Raw genomic sequence first — 23623 nt, 5'->3', positions numbered from 1 at the left:
CACAACAAGAGAAGCCACCGCCATGAGAAGCCCGCGCACCGCAACGAAGAGTAGCCCCCACTCGCCGCAACTAGAGAGAGCCCGCGCGCAGCAATGAAGACCCAATACAGCCAAAAAATAGAAATTAAAAAAAAAAAAAAAAAAAAAAGAACAAATTTCATCACTACCTCAGCAGCTTTGCCATTGTAAAGGCGAAAATGATTACAGGCCTTAAGATTGAGTGCGATGGTACTATCAGGAATTTGCTGAAGATAAACAGCCAGGACTTCTTGAGACACATCATAGTAATCCAGCTTGTAGTAACACAGGGCCACATAAACATTGAGGGCAAGGTACTCCCTATTAGATGAAAGAATTAAGGATTAACAATTTAAGTCTACTTCACAGAAATGTTGTCAAACTACAGACCTTTTTAATGGCTCAAGTGGACAGCAAGGCAAAGAGGACATTTCTTCTTTTAAAGAAAAAAGAAGAATATAATCAGTGTAGCATCTTTCTTTTTGTATTATAATATTTAAGTGTTTTGACATAAGCAGAGTAAAAGATGACAACTAGAGGAGAAAGGGAAAAGTTCAACTACTACCTATTCATGTTTAAAAAAACTAACAATCAGTAATCGAGTATAAACTCAAATAAGCAGAGAAGGCAAGTAGATTTGACGACTGAGAATGGGAATGGGTGGGAGACTGTGACAGTAAAGCAAAAGAAGGGAGAAGGGAAGTGGATGAGATATTTTTGGGATGCGGGAGAGAAGCCAAGTGGTCAGTGATAAAGTTGGAACATTAATCCTTCAGAATGATTTGTTTCTAATTTTGTCAGCAAGTTACCTACAGTGTAACTATAACACTGAAATTGATACACCTAGACCATGCATTTTCAACAGGTGTGATATCACCCCCAAAGGGGCAAAAATTGGTTCTTATGGAGAGGTGGAAAATCATACTCATTTTATATATAAAGCATAGATATACATACAGTACATAAACAGATATACAATATATCTATGGTATTGAAACTTCATGGGAGGGCAATTAAGGGGGGAAAAGTCTAAAAAGCCTCCTTGGAAGGTCAATAATGAAATAAAGGTGGAGAAACCCTGATCTAGACAATAAGGAGTTCTTAATCTCACCAGATTATTAGCTAAATAGATTTGAACACATGGTGATATTAGATCCAAAGGACACTAGGTCCTCAGCCAAACTAGGTACAGAAGAAAGTAACAAAATGAGATTTCAAGGAGGCATAAATGGACACAGACCTGTTATCTAGCAGTATTCGCTTATAAATATCAATAGCTTCTTGGTAGTGAGATCGCATATAGTGGATTGAGGCCAAACTGAGTTGATCTTCTGTGATATCCTGAAGATTCTGATGAAAGTTCATCAATTTCTTCTCATCATTAAACTAAAATTGTAAGAGAGCAAAAGACGTGTAAAGATTAACATTAGAGTACGGTTAGAGAAATCAACACCTACGTAATGGATATTTTAACTTCCCCTTCTCCTTCAGCCATTTGTCTCTGTTCTATTTCCCTTCAGCTCCTGGTATTCTTTACCTCTCTTTCAGAGAAAGAATAAAAATAGTCTCTGGGGACTTCCCTGGCAGCGCAGTGGTTAAGAATCTGCCTGCCAATGCAGGGGACACGGGTTTGAGCCCTGGTCCAGGAAGATCCCACATGCCGCGGAGCAACTAAGCCTGTGCGCCATGTATGTGGAACCTAGAAAAATGGTACAGATGAGCCGGTTTGCAGGGCAGAAGTTGAGACACAGATGTAGAGAACAGACATACGGACACCAAGGGGGGAAAACTGCGGTGGGGTGGGGATGGTGGTGTGTTGAATTGGGCGATTGGGATTGACATGTATACACTGATGTGTATGAAGTTGATGACTAATAAGAACCTGCAGTATAAAAAAACAAACAAAACAACTAATACTAAACTTTCATTGGGTTATTTGTATGGAAATATGTTAATATAAATGTTTCAGACATTACATGAAATTTCTAAAAATCTTATATGTTCTGGTATAATGTTATAAGTCATAATCCTAGTTATTACTTTAAAATGTATATCTCAGAAATAACTAATTTTCTTGTCAACTGCATTATTATGAACTTTCATCAAATCTTTAACCGTGGTCATTTTTAAGTCTTTTGTCATTTACAGACAGTTCTGGGTGTACTCTGATGCTTTTGCAAATATGTTCCTATAAAAGGCTTTCATCTTCAAGAAATTCATGGAAAAGACTCTGACAAGTACAGGTTTCTGGTAACTGACTGTACTGCTGAACTGAATGAATAAGCATTTTCAGAACTCTAATGAAAAACTGATGAACTCATAAAAGTGCTAACAAAAGATCAAGATAAAAAAAAATTAATTACATGGGACTGAGTGAACTGATGAGGATGAGTATAATTTTTGTGACTTTCTGTTTGAATTAAAAAAAAAAATCCCACAAGGACTCAGAGGCAAAGAATATACAAATCAAATTTCACTGCAAAGTAAAGGAGCTGTTACAGTGGAGGATTACTGGACTGAATGTCAATATTATGACATAGTATGAGTGTGTTTCGTGTTTGGTAATTGCAATCATTGTTGCTTTTGTTGTGGTCATCCATGTACAATGCTTGGTGTCAGTCTATTTATCTCTTGTAAAAATAAAATACAGTGTGTGTGTTTGGAAAAAAAAAAAAAAAGCCTGTGTGCCACAACAACTGAGCTTGCGCTCTAGAGTCCGCGAGCCACAACTACTGAAGCCCGTGCACCTAGAGTCTGTGCTCCGCAACAAGAGAAGCCACCGCAATGAGAAGCCCACGCACCACAACGAAGAGTAGCGACTACTCACTGCAACTAGAGAAAGCCCGCGTGCAGCAACGGAGACCCAACGCAGCCAAATAAACAAATAAATAAACATTTTAAAAAATTAAAAAAAAAATAGTCTCTGGAGGCAGAGCCTTAACAATGGAAAGCCTTTAAGTTACAGCTCATATTAATTACTTGACACCCCTCTTCTTACCGTCTTTTTTTTTCTATTTCTTTCTTTATATCTTCTCCCTTTCCTTTTTTTCTCTGTCTCTATCATTTTTACATGCTGTTTATAAGAGAGACATTTAAAATAGGACACAGAAAGATAGAGAGTGAAAGGATGTGAAAAGATACAATAAGCAAACACTAACCAAAAGAGAGCTGGTGGAGCTACACAAATATGACAAAGTAGTCTTTATGTGAAGAGAGATTTTTGGAGATAAAGAGAGACATTTCATAATGATAAATGTTTCAATCCACTAGATGGACATAACAATTCTAAATCTGTACACACTTAATGATAGTCTGCAAAACATGTAAAGCAAAAATCGAAAGAACTAAACAGAGAGACAGATAATTATAGCATGAATTTTTTTTTCCCCCCCCGCACTGCCCGGCTTGCAGGATCTAGCTCCCCCGCCAGGGACTGAACCCGTGCCCTTGGCAGCGAAAGAGCAGAGTCCCAACCACTGGACCAATAAGGAATTCCCAAAATTTTTAAATGCACCGAAAATAATTATTTTCAAATACTGCCTTTGGACAATTAGATAAACTTCCTGTAAAATAATTTAGCACTATCAATTAAAAGCTTTAAGTTTTTATTGTTCATACTCAGTAACTCAGTAAGTCCATTTTAGGATGTTAGAATCATATTTTTATAATTAAAATTAAAACCAATCTGGAAGTTAAATAACTAGAAGTGTTGAATGAATTGTGGCACATGCATATGATGGATTGTTATTAAAAAAAAGCCTGGTTGGGCTTCCCTGGTGGCGCAGTGGTTGAGAATCCGCCTGCCAATGCAGGGGACACGGGTTCGAGCCCTGGTCTGGGAAGATCCCACATGCCGCGGAGCAACTGGGCCCGTGAGCCACAATTACTGAGCCTGCGCGTCTGGAGCCTGTGCTCCGCAACAAGAGAGGCCGCGATAATGAGAGGCCCGCGCACCGCGATGAAGAGGGGCCCCCAGTTACCGCAACTAGAGAAAGCCCTCGCACAGAAACGAAGACCCAACACAGCCATAAATAATAAATAAGTAAATTAAAAAAAAAAACACAAAACCTCAGAAGTAACTATAATAGAATAGGTTTCTAGTTAAAAAAAAAAAGAAAAAAAAAAAAAAAGCCTGGTTTTTAAGACTAGTGACTCAGGGGTACACTTGTACTATAAAGATAAGTTTAAAACAAAAGCAGAATACAAAAATATATATTTAACATGAATCCCATTCTGCAAAACAAACAAAAATACAGATATGCATATAAAAATAATTATCCCAAAAGGAGATATGCCAAAAGGTTGAAATGCAGTTAGCTTTAAATATGGTAGATGTTATATCCTTTTATTGCATATTTATATTTTGCTTAATAGAATGTGTAATTTTATAATATGAAAAATGATTTTAAAAATCATTTTATGACATGATCAAAATTATTGCTATAAGGCAATTCTGAAAGGTATGTATTTATTTTCAGGAGTCAGGACAAGGTGTCTGATTCTGTTTCCTAAGAGACAATAAGATGGTGGAAACAAACTAATCTTAAATGACTACTGCTTAAGAAGAACTAAAACCTAACATTTCTGAATAAACAGAGTAAAAAAACATTAATGGGGGAGAAAGTCCTATAAAATTAACACCTGTATTCTACTTGTTCTAGAAATACCATTAACGAGACTTTCTACTTAATTCTCTTTCACCCTTGTTGGTAACAAGAAGAAAGAAAGAGAAAAATATTTAAAAATCAAAAAGTGTGAAGTCAATTATACGTCAATTAAAAAAGATATACTTAAAAAAATTTTTTTAATCTTAAAACATTAAAACAAAAAGTGTGAAATAGGAACGTAAATACCTTGTGAGCCAAGTGGAAGAGCAGGCGGTTTTGAAGTCGGCTTTTTGGAGCTGTGAAAAAAATCCAAGATACTTATTAAAGAACTCAATTGTCTGTGGCACTTAGTCCCTTGCAGGAGTGACATGAGACAGATAAATCTTCCCAAATCCTTACCTATTGGATCCTGCTACGTCCCTGCTATAATATATTAATGTATTATTTTAGTCTAGTCCTACTGCAGTAGCAGCAACATCGTCAAGAACTAGAAGGAAAATGCTCTAAGGTTCTGCTCTTGCCCACACTTCTTCCTTACTCTATGGTGGTAAAGCATAGCACGGCACTCCTCACAGGTCCAGTAGCAGCCCACCCTGTGTAGTTCACACACTGAACCAAACACTGGAAGCAAATGGTTATGGTCATCTCAGTACATGTAAGAATCCACTCTTCATTCAGCTGGTCTTCCAGTGTTCTTTGTCGATTCCTTCTGAAATCCCCTTTTCATAATTACAGTGCCATATTTTCCTAAATACTAGCCCAGTCTCCATTTCATAGATCTTCTGGCACGATAATCTACCATCTAAAACAGGGAGCCAAGCAAAAAGGTGAACACCTCTTAAGTTCCAGATCCCCTTTGTGCTCTTGCAGAATTTTCCTAATTCTAGACACTCAATCTTATATCTCTTTACAGCAAAAAGTCATACTTCAATGTATAAAAAAGAAAAATATATGTGGAAAGAGAGATAGCTACCTTGATCACCTTACATGTGTCTAACTGTTCTAGGCACAGATAAAGTCTAGAAACATGAGATAAATAACTCAAAGGCCTTTATAACTAAATTAGGAAAATTAGAATTCCATGACTCTGAACTGGAATTCTACCTAAATATGTATATATCAGTTAATTCTCTAAGATTTCTACCCTGAAATACATTCTTCCCTAACATACTTCCAAACATTCTTTTGCCCACTTTCTCTACTTTTCTTTGAATTTAATTTGATTCATACTCTAACTATTCTTAATCTTTCCTCCCATAGTTCCCTTTTGCCCTACTCTATTTGCAAATTTGAGTCCAGTTCTCCTAAGATGACTGTCCTGGTAAGTAAAGCAAAAGGGAAGAAATCTGGATTCTTCAAGTTGGAATTACTTGGCTTCTCATTCAGAAGCAGGAAAAGAAGCTATAAAATGCACATTCCTAACAGCTTGAACAACTATACCCAACTCCTACCAACAGCATGAACTTCCTACCACAGTGGAGCCTAAGAAAGGCACCTTGCCCTTTTTCTTCTCTCATCCTTCTGCTTTTTGGCTTTAGCTTCTGAGGAGGTGGGAGGGTAAGCAGCACACAGATTAACTCTCTTTTTAAACATAAAGTTGCTAAGATCCAACATTCTTTGAAGAGTAAAGCTTTTTTTTTTTTTTAGCTTTCTAATGTCACTTGATTTTTCCTCAATAGAAAAAGGAATTAAATAAGTTTTAAAATCTTCAAAATGACTCTTACTATTAGTGATGAATACCAGATATTAAAAGGGCCCATTTACCTTTAAATCCAGCTGCTTCAGCTTGTTTATACATTCCAAGAAAAAAGTAGGTACAGGCTAGGTTCACCCAGACTTCAGGATTGCAATTTTCCTCTTTTGTTGCATTTTCATATTCCTGAAACATACATTAAGCAGTGATCCCTTTCAGCAGTAATCAATGGGCCATTCCTTTATGTATAATGGAATAGGAGTTCTTACTGTGATTGGGCAACTTCACATTTAGGGACTTCTATATGCTCCTTACCTATTCTATACCTGTAATATTAAATACTGAAGCTAAGGCTCAATCCTACCCATGCAGGGCTGTTGTCCACATAACCTGACACTTGTTTTCTTTTTCCCCTTTTAATATTGATATGGGCTAACAAACTGCAGAAATGAAAAGCAACTATTTTCTTTTTGCTAACTTAAAAAGACATAAAAAAGATGCCTTATTAAAAATGCATAGGTTCAGTTAACTTAAAATCTGATAACCTTAATACCCTACAAATTTCATTTCATTCTATTTGTTCTCTGGCTTTATTTGGCTTTACACTTTTAAAATTTGGTGTGTTCTTCTGTTTTTTCCCCCTGTTAAGAATAGTTTCTGAGATTCATTTTATTTTTAAAATAAAAATAAAATTTTATTTTATTTCATTTTATTTTTGGCTGCATTGGGCCTTCGTTGCTGCGCGCGGGCTTTCTTTAGTTGCGGTGAGCGGGGGCTACTCTTCGTTGCAGTGTGCAGGCTTCTCATTGTGGTGGCTTCTCTTGTTGCGGAGCACAGGCTCTAGGCATACGGGCTTCAGCAGTTGTGGCACACGGGCTCTAGAGCGCAGGCTCAGTAGTTGTGGCACACGGACTTAGCTGCTCCGCGGCATGTGGGATCTTCCTGGACCGGGGATCGAACCCATGTTCCCTGCATTGGCAGGCAGACTCTTAACAACTGTGCCACCAGGGAAGTCCCTCCATAAACTCTTTTACTATTTATCAGTCTTCCCCAGATGCCTTTTTTCTTTCTTACTCTGTTTGGGTTACTCTCTTTTCTCCTATATCTTTCACATATACTACCAGCTCCTACTCTGCCCTTTTCACATCTTCACTTTTCCTTCACTGATTTTGCTGCTTTTGTTCATATCACTTCCTCATTACCTGATCTTGGATACTTTTCATTTTAGTAGTGCAGGTTCTTTTAATATCCTTAGATTACACTTTGAGAGTAAGAATATGTGGGAAAGTTCCAAACAATTTCATTTATGAATTAAAAATTATTTGACATAAGGCATCTAAAATTTTGTCTAGATCCATAATTCCATAGATTGTTAATTACATTGCAGGTTTTACAATGACCAAGAAAAAAAACTTTCAAAGCTATACTTAAAAAATATAAAGATAATATAATCTTTCCTATGTCTAAAATTAACCACGCAAAATAATAATGAACTTCTTTTTGAGAAAAGAATTGTGAAATTTTTTATCAAAAGGGCTTATTTTTCTTCTCCTGAAGACTTCCTTAAGAAAGACTAATATTAATATATTGAACAATCTCATTAGTATATATTTAAAAGGAAAAAGTAAACAGACATAGATAAATATGCTTGAACATATATAGAAGATTTCTGAGGCAACACATTTAAAAAGAGCCAATGGTTACTTCTGTTAACAAAGAAATAGGATTGAGGAAAGCATACAGGGTGACTTTTTTTCCTTTTTCCTTTGTTCCCTTCTATATTGTTTGAATTTTACCATGAGCGTGTATTATTATAATACAAAGCTTAAAAACTTTTCAAAACCCTTCTGTTATAAAAAAAAAGTTTTTTTAAACTAACCTCCAAAGCTCTCTTGTAGTCACCCAGATGAAAAGCACAATATCCAATCCACAAATTAGTGTCCTCTTCTTGTTCCCCAACATGACGTTTGAACTTTACGTTAAAATTTCATGAAAAAAAAAATCATGAATACTTTGAATAGTACACTCCCTGTTAAACACTGCTATGTTAAGTTATTAATGAACAATAGGAAATCACAAATTATAGAAGCAAGATAATCTCAGTTTAATTAAACTGATACCTACAGAACTCAGCACAATTACCTTTACCTCAAATATTTCACAGCTGTTTTTCTGTGTTTACTGACACCCTACTCCAGAAAGTATTTAAGAGTTATCCTCATAACAATTCTGGGTGATATATAAGGAACATAAGAATTATGTGAAATATTTAATGCCAAATAACTGAAAGTTTGTGAAATTAAGCGATGGACTCAAGGCCACACACAGCCAGTAGGTGTGGTGGCAGGGACCACCGTAGCCCATGGACTCCAAAGCCCATGTTTTCACCCCTCCATGCTCTACCCCGCATTCATCTTCACACTTCAAACCTGTCCCGTGAGCACACACGTATATTTATTCATAGGTTATAACCTTTCACTGAGGACAAGCCATTAAATCATTCTATTACCCTTGAACAGGCTTACCAGGGCCTGCAAGAATTAAAGATGTTTAGAAGACCACCTAATCATTTATGTCCATTGTGAAAAAATACTCATGAATTCATCAGCCAATGAAAGAAAAGTCCTGTTTTGGAGGAAAGGAGTGAGACCTTGAAGGAGGAGTCTGAACGACCATGGCAAGGTGAGATTTTTTTTTTTCCACTCTATATGGTGGTAAGTCAAAAACATGGGTAAAAAAGTAAAAATTAAACAGATCATCGTTAATCTGTGGTGACCTAAATAGGAAGGAAATCTAAAAGAGTGGATACATATATATACGTATAACTGATTCACTTTGCTATACAGCAGAAACTAACACAACACTGTAAAGCAACTATACTCCAATAAAAATTAATTAAAAATTAAATTAAAAATTAAAAAAAAACAGATCACTGTTACAAAACCTCAGGTGCCTCGACCATTACAAGATGAAGACATCTGTTGATACTTTCTTGTCTGAATAAGAACTTACTCCTGTAGCTAACTCCATAATATTAGAAATTCTCCTCTCACCAAATACTGTGAATTTGAGTACAGTGCCTTAAGTCTGAAGAAATTCTTATTTGAGGTCTCCCTGAATTTGCCCCAGGAATTCCCTGGAGCCACAGGAGAGCTCACGAGACTTCCTCATCCTAAACCGCGGCAGTTCCCATTCCCGTCCATCATGGCACTTTGGCTACCTAAGAATGAAAGCGTAGCGCAAAACCTCCCTGACAACTTACAGGCAGCATGGGATTACACAATAAGGAAAGTGTGGTCACTGCCTCAAAGAAAAGAGAGAAGAGAAAAAGAGACTGACAAAAATTACACATGTATCTACCACTCAGTCCACTGATTTACAGAGCTAGATGGTCCTTCCAAGTCAACTCCCCCACTTTAAAGATGAGAAAGCTGATGCCAGAAAAGTTAAACAATGTGCTCAATACCAGAGCACTAGCAAGAAACACAGGACTATACGTGAAAGACTGAGAAAGATATATAAAGCTAATTAAAACACTTATTGTTGATAGAGTAATATGGCTGTTGTAGTGCTTTAGAGAAATGATTATGGAACAACACAACCAGGCTTGCTGTCAAAACTCTTCATCTCTTCATTCTTTGGTGTACCCCTTCATTCTTCTATAACATATGCTTCCCAGAAAGCCGTTTCCCAAAGTGCAGCATCTTTGGAACATCTACATCAGAAGCACTTAGGCTACTTGCCCAAAATACGGGTTCCTGGGAACCACTGTAGGCTGATTCTGTAAAGAATCAGAATCCCTAGGGCAGGAGTCCAGGAATGTACATTTTAATAAGTACCCTAATTCTGATGCATATTAAAAGTTGGGAACTACTGCCACAGAGATTTGAAATATCTTCTGAAGATACAGTATTTTTAGACAAAAAGCATGAAACATGGTAGAATTATTTAAATTTGATCAGAATGTTATAACATATAATAGGAATAAACCATAAATTGGTCAGGGGGTGGAATGAACAATATGTGAACTGACACTGTATTAAATGTCCCTCTACATTTTTAGGCTGGATTGATCATCAGTGGGACTAGATATAATTAAAAGTGTCCCTCGAGAAATAAGTCTATCATTTTAGTTCACCTTTAATCAGGTTTATAGTTAACTTGGTATCTGGAATCTGTGCCTGACAAGATTTACAGAAAGTCCCAGAATGCACCCACCTGTTCCAACAGCATAGCAACCAGCATTCACCCATGCATTCCTCTATATTCTGGTTATTCACCTCCTAAGAAGCAACCTTCTTTGGACATTACCTCCAACAGGGTAATAGCTCCAGTGAAATCTCTTTGTGAAAGTAGCTCCTCTAGTTTTGGAATCTTCCTACCTTTCTTCTTTCTTTTGTCAGTATGCGGTAGGTCCCTGCCTACAGCAGGTTTGGCCCTTGAAAGCATCTGTGAAAGAAACAACAAAGACAGCTGTATGATCCCATTCCGATGGTCAATATTAAACTGAGAGTGACGGCTCCAGGATTTATAAGTCAAATCCTTAACAACGAACCCCAGGTAAGCGTATTCAAATTCTTTCTGTAACCTGTTATTTTACTAAAAGGGCCATCACCCTGTGTTTGAGCTAACGAAACTGCTACTCCCTTGTTCTTTATCTCCCCCAGTTAGAGTGAGGTAAGAGATGCTTTCGCGCAGCTGCTGTCATCTCAGCCTTCCCTTGGTCCGCTTTCCATCCCACGCGCAGCTCAGGAGCGGGGAAATGGAGAAGCAGGAGGGAAGAAAGCAACCATGTATTTACAACTGCATCCCTGTCCCCCGTGGGAACACGGGGAGGGCACAGACATCATCCTCTGCTGACAATCGTCGACTTAACCCAGAAGTATGTCTGGAACCTCTAATCTCCAGTCCCAGGACCTACTCAAAGTTCTCCCTCACTGTTCAAAGCCACTAACCATCTTGGCGTCAGTCCTATGAATCCCCTCTGCAGACGAACAGCAGAAGGCCGGGCCTCAGCGCGGCTCGGCATCCACAAAGCTCGCTCGGTCTCCACGGCAACCCCGCCGGGGGACTGGTCCGTGCCCGAATAGCGCTCGCCGGAGAACCGGTGCCCTCCACGTCTTGGTTCCCCTAGGCTTTCACCGCTGCAGGAGTGAAAGTTTCTCCGGAGGAGAGCGTTGTTCTCTGTGCTGATAGCGAGAGTTTGACTCTATCTCTGTGAGTTTACTTTAGGAAAAAGCGAATTAGAATGGCATTGTTTTTCAAATACAAGTTTCCCGGGAAAGTAATTTTCAAGGACCACTTCCGATTTGGACGGCGTTGGGCTCCTGAGCAACACGGGGCGCTGACTGGCACGTGATCGCCGTCTCCTGTGCCGTGCCGGAAAGCTTAGAAAAAAATTTCTGCCAAACCGAGGAAGCCGATGTTTGGAGGCGGGAGTTCACCAGAATACGGTTTCTTATTTCCATAGATAAAGCTACCCTTGTGATGTGACGTTATATTGTGATTCCTGCTCATAGAATTTAGAATAGAACCTCTGATTTGTTAGAAATAGGGAAACCCAAGATGGAGTCACAGTGGCCAGTGTGGCACCCATCTTGATTGTTTCTAAAGATCTGATGTAAGATTTGGAATATGTAAATTAAGATAACTGGAGTGTGAAGTCAAATAAGTAAATTGATTTTTTTATTTATTTTTTGGTGGTGGGAGTTGGCTGTGTCACAGGGCTGGTGGGATCTTAGTTACCCAACCAGGGATCAAATTCGGGCCCTCGTCAGTGAAAGCCTGGAGTTCTAACGGCTGGACCACCAGGGTCCAGTAATTGTTTTTAAAGGTGTGCGGAAAGACTTAAAGAAAGATGCATAGCATGAGTTGTGCGTTTAAGTTTTATTCGGGATCTTTCTGAGGACTAAAGCCCGGGAGACAGCCACTCAGTAAACTGTGGCAACTACTCGGTAGAGGTAGGGGAGAAGCCAGTTTATACATGATTTTTGGCCAGGGAATACCTGAAGTCAAGCATATATCTTGGTAAGATTACTACTAACCATAAAGAACAGATGTCTCCAGTTAATCTTTTCAGCTTTTCTATGTATGGGAACATGCAAGAATCTAGGGTCATTAAAATTCTTCCTGAGATATACATCTAACTATCTGTGGGACCTGCGTTATTTGTGTGCGTCCAAAGCACAGATGCCTCATTCTGTTTTCGCCTTGAATTCCTCTAAGAGTCCTACTGTCAGCAACTGCGGTGGGTTACAACTGAACTCTTGTGGAAATGGGTGGTGAGCAATGCTCTTTGTCTTAGTGATCCTAATTTTTCGGGGTCCACACCTGTATGTTGACTTTAAAAAATGCACAACCTAAAGTTGACAGTTGTATTTTATTTGGGGAACCTTACTAAGGACTATAGCCCGGGAATTAGCTTCTCAGATCGCTCTGAAGAACTGTTCCAAAGAGGTAAGTGAGGAGCCAGGATATATAGGAGTTTTTGCTGGGGAAAAAAAAAAAAATGTAGTCAGACTTCAAAAGATTACTGCTAATTACGAAAAACAGACATCTCAAGTAAAAGGTTTTAATGCTTTTCTATGTATGGGAAGATGCAAGTGTCTGGGCTCATTGAAATTATTCCTTTGATATGCATCTTAACTATCTAGGGCCAGTATCCTCTTTTTCTCCACCCTGAATTCCCCTCAGGATGCACTCTCAGGGCAGCTGCAGTGACTGTTGGCTTGATGGCAGACAGCATTTTTTGTTTACTGAAATGGCAGGCAACATTTTTTTGTCCACAGGTAAGGCTCCTTGCTGCTGGGGTTGTAACTGTTGCACCCTAGGGATTGTACCTCACAAAAGACAGGGTCTGAGTGCGGTTGCTGAAGAAGGGTCTCGACGGACTGCATGCGCTACGCTCGCTGGAGACTGTCCGTGTCAGAAGCTGCCGGAGTAGAAGGTGATTGCTGAGAAAAGCCAGCGACACACTGGTTGCCGCTGCCTACATCTAGAACCCGTGCCTGCCATTTGCGTTGAGGATGCCTCCCTTCCCCTGTCTCTCTTCAGAGTGGTTCCTTAAACCCTTTAATTTCTTTACTATTGGGTGTGACTAATTTGAGTGTCTTGAGTGCAATAAGCCAAGTGATTTGAGCCTCTTATACAATTGGCTCATGACATGTTTTACAACTTCTCAATCCCACCATTCTTCCCTGGCCTTGTTGCTTTGGCTTGTGGCCAACACCCACACACAGTAAGGAACTATAATATGTGCTGGGTGGACGACTTAGTTTATCTATCTTAATCCTGAACCCAGTTAACACAGATGGAAGGGTAGTCTAAAATCACCGAATCATGGAATATTAGAGCTGGAAGGGACCTTTAAAGGACATCTAGTCCAACCCTCAGAATTAACAGACTAAGGAACTAACATCTGGAGAAGTGAAGTAATTCTCCCAAGTGTATAGATAGTTGTGTTATAGTCGAATTACATTACATACCCCCTGAATAACTAGCCCTGTAGAGACTCAGGTGTACCATAAGCTCATAGAAGGCAGGTATGACTTCTTAGATTCTTTTTCATCCTCCTTGCACTCTAGCTCCTTTCCCCGCCCCTCACCCTCACCCCCAATCACTTGGAGAGTAAATGAGTGACTGCATATCTTCATTGCCTGATATATACACTTTTGTATACATACAAACATGGATAAAGACACATACCACAGGCACATGCATAGTTTCCCCTCCATCCCCCACCCTCTGGGAACCACTAACCCATCTTCTCTCCGTATGGGTTTGCCTATTCTGAATATTTCATATAAATGAAACCATACAAAGAGAGGTCCACATACCGTATGTCTAAATACTGAAAAATTTAAAATCAGCCTAGCAAACTGTTAAAATGTTTTATCCTCTTGCCTTGACAAATACACCATCACGAAGAGGGTCACGTTCCAATTTAGAATTCTCAGACTTCTTGGAATTCTGTTGGGGGAGGTGGCAGTGTGGAGGGAGCTACCCTCAGTGTTCACTCAGCCCACGCGCTTCTCTTCTCAGCCCATCTCTTCTCTTCTCTTCTCCTCTCCATCCTGCACCCTGATGGGCTCTGCATGTGCATGGCCACCCAGCCCCCAAGTGCCAGGGTAGTCACCCACTCTCCTGTGAGCAGTCACCCCCAATAGCCCTAAAGGGAGGACACACGCTGGGAAGAGACGGGCTCAGGTATGGAAACAGGCTTGGGGTGGTGTGGGCAGGGAATTCCGAGTCCTAGGCACCATAGTGTGGTGCGGAGGGCTGCAGGAACCCCTCAGCTCCATTGCCTCTTCACACCTGGTGCAGGGTGCAGTCAGGGCACAGAGCCCAGGGCAGGGACCCCTCTCGCCAAGGTCTAAGGGCATTGTTGCTTATTATGCTGTAAACAACCTTGTTGATCTTGCTAAATCCATTGAAATGATCTCCGATTTCCAGTAGTTTGTGATATTGCTTTAAACCTCTAAATCCCTGTAGAAGCTGTTTGAACTGTAGCTGTAATTATGAAGGGCAGAATATGGCATTGAGTGTACTTGAGAAGAAGCTATTATTCCCAGCTATAGCTCTAAGAATCTAATGTGTTATGAAACATGTAATAACATAGACACACAAAAGCTGGTTGCATGGGTAAGAGACAAAGTTGGAATTTGCAACTTTATTGCAGTTGCAATAGAATAGCAGTTTCTGAAGAATTGTAAAAATGACCCAGGTTGTGATGATGGTTGTATGCCTATGTAAATTTACTGAAAAACATTGAATTGTATACTTAAAACAGCTGAATTTTATGATATGTGAATTGCATCTTGCTAAATCTGTGTTTTTTGGGGGGGGTTGTTTTTTAAGGTGGTCCCCATCTGAGCTTGGAGTGATGTTCTGGAGTCCCCGTTGCTCCAATTTAGCCCTGATGCACAGTGATACTGACTGCCGGTCCTTGGAAACCACCTGTCAATCACCAGGGCCATGACTTGCTAAGGGAATATGAAAGACTGTAAGAAGTTTTGGCATTTCTTGTTCGGGTGGATTTTCCTTAAGGAAAAGTCTCATGAAAAGAAGAATCCTCAACATTTCTGCTGTAGAACCACAGCAACTCTATTCATTAGCTCTCTTGAGTGCTATTAGGTTTTTTTTTTTTCTTTTGTTCACTAGTTTCACAAAGATTCTACCTTACCATCAAAAAGAATGTTTTAAAAACCAAATTTTATCCCACTCCCTCGCAGTGAGTTATGGGCTCATGGGGAAAGGATCCCCCACTTTTGACTGTTCTAAGAAAGAGCAAGAAATACTCTGGGATTACGCATTTGAAAAAATACTCCTGGAACTTCCCTGGTGGTCCAGTGGGTAAGACTCTGCACTCCCAATGCAGGGGGCCTGGGTTCGATCCCTGGTCGGGGAGCTAGATCCTGCATGCATGCCTCAACTAAGAGTTCGCATGCCGCAACTAAGACCCAGTGCAGCCAAAATAAATAGATATTTAAAAAAACACTCAAAGAAATATATTTTTCAATCATTTTAAAATAACATTTTTTCTCATTACAAAAGTACTACATATTCACCCTGGAAAGTTTGGAAGATGCTGAGAATTAAAATGAAAATGTAAATTATCTATACATTTATAACCACCTATTAACACCTGTTAACATTTTGCCTTTTAAAAAGTGATTTAACCAGTACTAAAGGATAATGTAATCATAGCTGAACTACTAATAAATTGGAGAACTATGTAATAAGAAATCTATAGGTGATAATTGTTGAAGCTAGGTGATGGGTACGTGAGTGCTTATTATACCATTCTATTTTTATATAGAAATTTTCCATAATCCAAAAATAAAAAAGAGGTATCTATTTGAAAACTCCCAAATTTTTCTGTATGGCCAAATTTTTAACTGAAGTGAATTAAAAACATAGGAGTCAATATTTATTTCAATATAAAAGGTAACTTGCATTTATCCTAGTTAAAACTAAGTCTATGTGAGGATACTGAGCAAACGAATTTTCAACTTCTGATTGCTAATGTAATTGTTTATTTGGTGAAAAGATAATTGGAAAATCAGAAAGCAATATAGATATCATAACATGTACACAGGAAAAATACCAGGTGTTGCAATCCCATGATCCCTAAAAGAAGAAACTCCCTGTGTCATCCAGCTGCTGAGGTGTGGATCCTCGGAAGGTCCGTTTTAGTTCATCCCCTAGTGCTGAAGGCAGCTGCTAGCAAGAGCTGAAGGTGACATAGAGTTGTGTGCTTTGAAGTCAGCAAGACCTGAATTTGAATCCTGCCTCCCCTCCTCCTACTGGTGTGAGCGGGTTACTTAACTTCTCTGAGGTGAAATAGAGGTACTGTAGATAGAGATACTAAAACCCACCTCACTGATTTGTTTAAGATTCACCTGAGATCATTTATAAGTGAAAGGTGGTATAACGTAATGGTTAAGCCTGTAGCTTCAGGAGATAGACTGCCTGGGTTCAGTTCTTGGCTCTAGTACTTGCTTTAGCTGTGTGACCTGGGCAAATCACTTAACCTCTCTGGGCTTCAGTTTTCTCACCTGTAAATGGAAGATGATAATAATAGTTCTTACCTCCTACGTCCATTGGTTGTGAAAGTTAAACAAATTATACACAGAAAGCATTTAGAACAGTGCTGGGCACATGGTCAATGCTATTACATGTGCTTCCGTCTTCATATTGTTTTTTTATTGAGATATAATTTACATGCCATAAAATTCACTACTTTAAAGTGTACAATTTAATGGGGTTTTTGTATGTTCACGAGAATGTGCGTCACCATTATCTAATTTTAGAACGTTTTCGTTACCTCCAAAAGAAACGTGTACCTGTTAGCAGTCACTCCCTATTCACTCTTTTCCTGGGCTCCTGACAACCATCAGTCTATTTTCTGTCTCTGTGGATTTGCCTATTCTGGACATTTCATATAAATGGAATCATACAGTATATGACCCTTTGTCTTTGCCTTCTTGCACTTATCATAACGTTTTCCAGGCTCATTCACATTATAGGATATACTAGTAGTTCATTCCTTCTGATGGCTGAATAATGTTCCATGGTATGAATGCCACATTTGCTTAAGTTTTCATATTATTTAAAGCACTTAACACATAGTAAATGCTTAGGGCCTGGTGGTCTTGTCAGCATCCCACCCAGTGCCAGAGGGTTCAGGGCACAGCCCCAGTCCTGTTCTATCCCAAGGGGACTAGTACTCAGGGAAGAAGCCCAAGCCATGAAAGGCCGCCCTGATGCAGCCTGCTGTGGGCCTCTCTCTGCCTGCCATGCCCCGCCATGTCCTGACCTTCCATAAAGTGGTCTCAGAAATCATGAGTTCCCTGTTGTCTCTCCCAGTCACACACAACCTGATAACCTGTTGTAATTCCCACTCCCTCTCATCTGCTCGCTTCACTTAATCTGTTCTTTTATTCCTCCTCTGGACCTGATTACCTCCCTGGTTTCCTTACACAGTCCACATTACTTTGTGTTTTGGACCTTTGTTACTTTGTGTATTTGGGGATGTTGTATTAATTATCCATTGCTGCATAACAATTTACCCCCAAGCTTAATAGCTTAAAGCAATCAATATTCTTATCTCCCATGGTTACTGAGTAGCTCCCATACTGCTGAGTAGCTTAGGTGGGTGGCTCTGGCTCAGAGTCTCTCCCGAGGTTCAAGTCGAGCTGTCAGCTGTGGGGATCTAGTCATTGGACCTCTTGGCTGGAGCTGCAGGATCCCATTCCAAGGGGCTCATCCACATGCCTGGCAAGGTAGTGCTAGTTGTGGACAGGAGGCGTTTGTTACCTGTCATATGGGCCTTTCCATAGGGCCTCTTGAGGGTCCACACAACATATCAGCTGGCTTCCCTACAGTGAGTGATAAAAGAGTGAACAAGGAAGTCACAATGTTTTTTATGACCTAGCTTCGAAACTCACGCCGTCATTGCTGTCATATCCCACTGATTACAGAGATCAGTCATATGCATTGTGGGAGGGGACTATACAAGGGTGTAAATATCAGGAGGTGGGACTTGCTGGCTGCCACATCAAGCCATTGTCTGCATGCCTGTGGCCTGTGCCTTCAGACGAGTGTTATCGAAAGGTCTGCAGCCTGAAGTTCCTCACTTTAACACCACCAAAGCAAAGTCTAAATTCATCCTCAAAGAGGGAAATGACCCTTCTCACTCTGAAGTCAACCCCTCCACCTGTATACTCCAGCTCCATCCCGTCCCAGTTCTCTTCCTCCCAGGGCGCCTTGCTGCTGCCAAGTTCAACGTAGGAAAACCCCGCCTGCCTGCTCCCCATCTCTGCCCTCCCCTGTCTGGCTGACTAATGCCCCCTCTGACTCCCATATCTCCTGGAGAGCATCTGTTTGCCATGGACTTTGGACATTCCATCTGACTCAACCCTCCAAGGTTTATGTACTTTAAATTTCTATGACTTGGCATGGCTAACTCGTCACTGCCTTGTGTATGTTTTCTTCCCTCCCTGATTGGTGGTTCAACTGATTCACATAGCCTGATATCACGCTAACGTGTCCAAGCAACTGCAGCTTTGCACTCTCCCCAGATATATTTCTTTGAAATTTTCAGATATGCCCAGATCTTCCAGTAAAACAACAGCAATAAATAAGCAAACAAATAAACAAAAAATCTCTCTAGCTATCCAAGTATTTCCTCTCCTCTCTTCTCCTTTCCTTGTCAATCCTGTAAAATGAGTGCTGTATTTTGATTTCCAACCTGACCATTCTGAGAAATCTCTATCGAGTAAGTTGGAATATAAGATTGTACACAGAATTTATTGACAAAGGAGTACTCTCTCAGGATACAGGATTTAGGGGGTACAAGGAAACTGTATGAACAAGTAGCCCAGATCCCCATGTCACTCATTACACTTGCACCAGCACCCCTCCACCAGCTTATACCTATGGCCGTATGAAGGGGGGGGTCCCATGTAACCAGTAAAGGAAGAAGAAAAAGACCAAGCTGGGAGTATGGATGAGTCCCCTCAGTATGTGGGCACAAGCTGAAAATGGAAGGCAGCTACATTACAGTCATACTCAGGGGAGGCCTTGAAAAACGGTGGTGAAGGAAAATCTCCCCAATGGGAGGAGCTTTGAGGTGTGCACCAGGTCATCTGCGTTGTGTGGAAGGAGAATGGCCCAAGGTTAGAATAAATGTGGACTCATGGACAGTGGTGTGTGGCCTGGCTGGTGGGTGGAGGACCTGAAAGAAAAAGATTGTAAAATCAGAGACAAGAAGAGCTGGAATAGAGGCACCTGGATGAACTTGTAGGAATGGACGCAAAGTGGGAAGTTGTTTGTATAATATGTTAAGCCCACTAGTAAATATCCATTACAAAAGATGTACCAACTAGACAAAGTAATTTGGCCAGTTAATGTAGCCAGCCTTTGTCAGAGCCGCTGTCCCACCCCTGCTACGTGACGGGTACCGAACAAAGAGCCTACAGTGGCAAAAGAGATGGAGGCGATACAAAAACCTACAGCGTGGACTGTCATTTACCAAAACAAATATAGCTACTGCCACCTCTAAATGTCCAATGTGCCAGCCATTAAGACCAAGGCTAAGCACTATTCCTTAAGGAGACCAATAGGATACTTGGTGACCAGTTGTGACATTGTGACATCTTTTTTTCCTGGAAGGGCCAGAGGTTTACTGTCTCAGGAATAGACACTGATTCCAGGTATGGGGTTGCCTTTCCTGCCTGCAGAACCTCAGTAGCACCACTCTCTGGAGGCTTGAAGATTGCCTGATCCACAGACATGGGATCCCACATAACACAGTATCTGACCAGAAGATTCTTTCCATTACAGGAAATAGAGGAATGGGCCCATGAACATGGGATGTAAGGGTCATATCACACACAGTATAATCCCAAAGCTGCTGGATAGATAAGATATTGGAATGGTCAGTTAGAGGTGCAGCCGAAGCTCCAGCATAGAGGCAATATACTGCAGTGATTACATTTCCTCCAGGACATCGTAGTATACTCCTTCAGTCAGATAACGTAGTATGGTGCTGTGTCCCCCGTAGAAAGAATATGTGTGTCTTCCACAGTGGGTGGAAGCATGAGTGGCCTCAGTTAGCATCATTCCAATGACCCATTGGGGAGGAAGAAATTTTCCTCTACCTTTCCAGGTTCTTCTGGCTGGTCAAAGAATTAAACTGACATAAGACAGATTAACAGAAGGAAATCAAAGTTGAATAACATGTATACATGGGAGAGACCCAGGAAAACTGAGTAAGTCCCCCAAATAGCTGAAACCCTCACCTTAAATACCATCTTCAGCTAAAGACAAAAGAGGATGTTGGGGGTGGTGGTTTGGGACTTCAAAGGGGAAGAAGGCCGTTCACACGGCCTTCTTCCCCTTTGAAGATGAAAAAGCAAATGTTTGGTAAATAAATGTTTGCTGGGTCACGCAGACATAATGGGACACAGAATGGACTCTGACCTCTAGGCCCTGTTTAGTGTTTCCCCTCCCGCCCCAGCCCATATTCTTGGCAGGTATCTCTGGTGATAGCTCTATTTGGGAACAGACCCTCTAGCTAAAATTTTTTTAGGCAGTTGTGGGAAGGTCAGATTTTCTTCCTGAGTCTTTTGGGCCTTGATTATTTTCAGCTGGAAATAATCCACACGCTAAAGTGATATTTTGGGGCGGCAAGTTTTGCTCTCCCACAGATCCACTGAGCTTCCCTGTCCCCACAAGTCCGGGCTCTGCAAAATTAGAGGTCTTGGTCCCCAAAAGGGGCACATTCTTGCCTGGGGATACAGCAAAGATCCCATTGGATTACACGTTATGGCTGCCACCAGGCACTTTGCCCTCCTCATGGTGAGAGACCAGCAGTAAGACAAGGGATCACTGTCTTATCAGAGGTAATTGACCTGGTCAGCAGGAGGTAGGGCAGGTTAGAGGGGGCAGGGAGGAATATGTGTGTACTCCAGTGACCTATTTGTGTGTCAACTGGTACTCTTTTGCCCAACTGTGACTGTGAATGGACAAGACAAGAGCAGCAATGGTGGTCTGAGAAGGTGCTCGGACCTCTTAGGAATGAGGGTTTGGGGTACCCACCCAGGTGATCGACTGAGACCACCTTAGGGTGAGGGGAATTAGAAATGGATAGTGGTGCCATCATCAAAAAGTCTACAAATAATAAATGCTGGAGAGGGTGTGAAGAAAAGGGAACCCTCCTGCACGTTGGTGGGAATGTAAATTGGTGTAGCCACTATGGAAAACAGTATGGAGTTTCCTTAGAAAACTAAAAATAGAGCTACCATATGATCCAGCAATCACGCTCCTGGGTATATACCTGGAAAAGATGAAAGTTCTAATTTGAAAAGATACGTGCACCCCAATATTCTTAGCAGCACTATTTACAATAGCCAAGACATGGAAGCAACCTAAGTGTCCATCAGCAAATGGATAAAGAAGATGTAGTATATACAATAGAATATTAGCCATAAAAAAGAATGAAATAATGCCATTTGTAGCAACATGGATGGACCTAGACATTATCATACTAAGTAAAATAAGTCAGAGAAAGACAAATACTATATGATATCACTTATATGTGGAATCTAAAAAATAGTACAAATGAACTTTTTTACAAAACAGAAATAGACTCACAGACACAGAAAATAAACTTATGGTTACCGAAGGGGAAGGGAAGGGAGGGATAAATCGGGAGTATGTGAGATTAACAGATGCACACTACTATATATAAAATAGATAAACAACAAGGATTTACTGCATAGCACAGGGAACTATATTCAATACCTTGTAATAAACAACAATGGAGAAGAATCCAAAAAATATATAGATATATACATATGTATAACTGAATCACTTTTCTGTACACCTGAAATTAATACAATATTGTAAATCAAATATACTTCAATAAAAAAAGAAAAAAGAAAAAGAAATGGATGGTGATGGAGGGAAATGATGAGGATCAGTTGTGGTCCTACAACCAGGTGCAGTGACAGAAGCTGTAGTTCATTCCGTTAACTTCCCTCTCCTAAGTTATTTTTCAGGAAGAGCGGCCCATCAGAGTGCTGAAAAAGCTGTTTCCCGAGTACAGATGGAGAAGCAACAGATCCACGTGGCACAAAAGATGGACTAGAGCGGACACAGGGCGTCACTGAGATTTCCCTTCAAGGCAGGGCTTGCTTCCCAGCTGCAAGGAGTGTGCTTAGCTGAGCGCCTCCAGCTTCAGCTCCTTCAGGATTCACCTCAGTGACTGAGCTGAAGTCACGCACTGCTCCAGCGGCCCCTGCCAATGACCATCCAAGGCAGTGGTACAAGGGCCTAGGCTTTTCTGCCCGAGGCTAGTCTCCTGCTCCCGTTGGGCCGGCAGAGACTTTGTGAGGTCTGCATCGTGGTCTGACAGCCCTCACAGACCAATCCTGCTTCTTCCCTTGACTTTCTCTGGTGTTACACTCCAGGAGATCTTCTGTACTCTCAACTCCATATCAGTGTCTGCTTCCTGGAGAACCCAACCTGTGACAACACGAATTTCCTAAATCTCTGCTTTTTTTTCCTCTCCACAACCCCTTAAACTGTTTCTCAGGGCCTCAGATTGAGGGGAATTTTATATCTCTAATCCCAACCACTCTAGCCAAGCTGTACTCTTCTCCAACCTCCTTTATACCCCATTGCAGCACTTAACCACGGATTCCCTTATGTTTTAATGTTTTTTCATGTCTTCCCAAACATAAGCTCCTTGAGTGCAGGGACTATTTCTTAAACTTCTGTATGTTCAGAGTGACTAACTAAAGTAAGGGCCACACAGAAGATACTGTGGTGAATTCAATTGATTTGATATTGAAAGCCCAGTCCCTGGGAACCTGTCAGACCACAAATCAGGCCAAGTGGATTAAAGGAAACTATAAAGTAATAGCTAGAGGGAACCTAGCTTTCTCTGGTTTTCATACCAAAGTACTGTATTCCTAAGAGACGGATCATCAACCATGAATTATCAATCTGAGAATGCACATTAATCATTCTGAAGAGTTTCTAGTTTGACAACTGAATTCTATCATTTAAAAAAAGGTTTATTACTTATCCGATCAATGACCCATTTCACCTGGGAGTGTTGGGAGGAAAACCTTTTGCCTCTTGCAATTTGAGTCCAGTGATTAGGTCCTGCAAATTAACTGACAATAGACAGATTAAAAAGAGAAAAGACCAGATTTATTTAGCATTGGAAGGGGGGGAGTTTCCAATAATGGAAACCTCCTGGAATAGCCTGAAGTAACTTTATATATCTCAATTT

The 23623-nt window shown here is 40.6% G+C and overlaps 1 protein-coding gene and 1 long non-coding RNA gene across 6 annotated transcripts in view; both read right to left on the bottom strand.

Annotated features, from left to right (window-relative positions):
* IFT56 (intraflagellar transport 56) overlaps positions 1-11533 on the bottom strand; it is a 51781-nt gene extending 40248 nt beyond the window's left edge. For 2 of the 5 annotated variants that reach the window (XR_014246991.1, XM_082400336.1), the window contains exons 1-7: positions 11274-11529; positions 10630-10767; positions 8198-8290; positions 6390-6504; positions 4872-4921; positions 1259-1404; positions 168-339 (exon numbers count right to left, since the gene is read on the bottom strand). Coding sequence is in view for 3 of the 5 variants with exons in the window: in XM_082400336.1 (XP_082256462.1) it covers positions 168-339; positions 1259-1404; positions 4872-4921; positions 6390-6504; positions 8198-8290; positions 10630-10767; positions 11274-11276 (717 nt within the window). In the remaining 2 variants the exon portion in view is untranslated. Of the gene's footprint in view, positions 1-167; positions 340-1258; positions 1405-4871; positions 4922-6389; positions 6505-8197; positions 8291-10536; positions 10768-11273 lie in introns of all 5 variants that reach the window. The other 3 variants (XR_014246990.1, XM_082400337.1, XM_082400338.1) reach the window with 3 other exon arrangements.
* A 5656-nt stretch (positions 11534-17189) lies between these two features.
* Positions 17190-21907, bottom strand: LOC309632624. The gene is made up of 2 exons (XR_014247005.1): positions 20315-21907; positions 17190-19555 (listed from the first exon to the last, which is right to left on the bottom strand). It is a non-coding gene; the product is annotated as an uncharacterized lncRNA (long non-coding RNA).
* Positions 21908-23623: the final 1716 nt, after the last annotated feature.

The sequence above is a fragment of the Balaenoptera borealis genome, assembly GCF_965194805.1.
Source record: "Balaenoptera borealis genome assembly, chromosome: 7".
Classification (NCBI taxonomy): Eukaryota; Metazoa; Chordata; class Mammalia; order Artiodactyla; family Balaenopteridae; genus Balaenoptera; species Balaenoptera borealis.
This window is presented reverse-complemented; position numbering and strand designations above follow the sequence as displayed.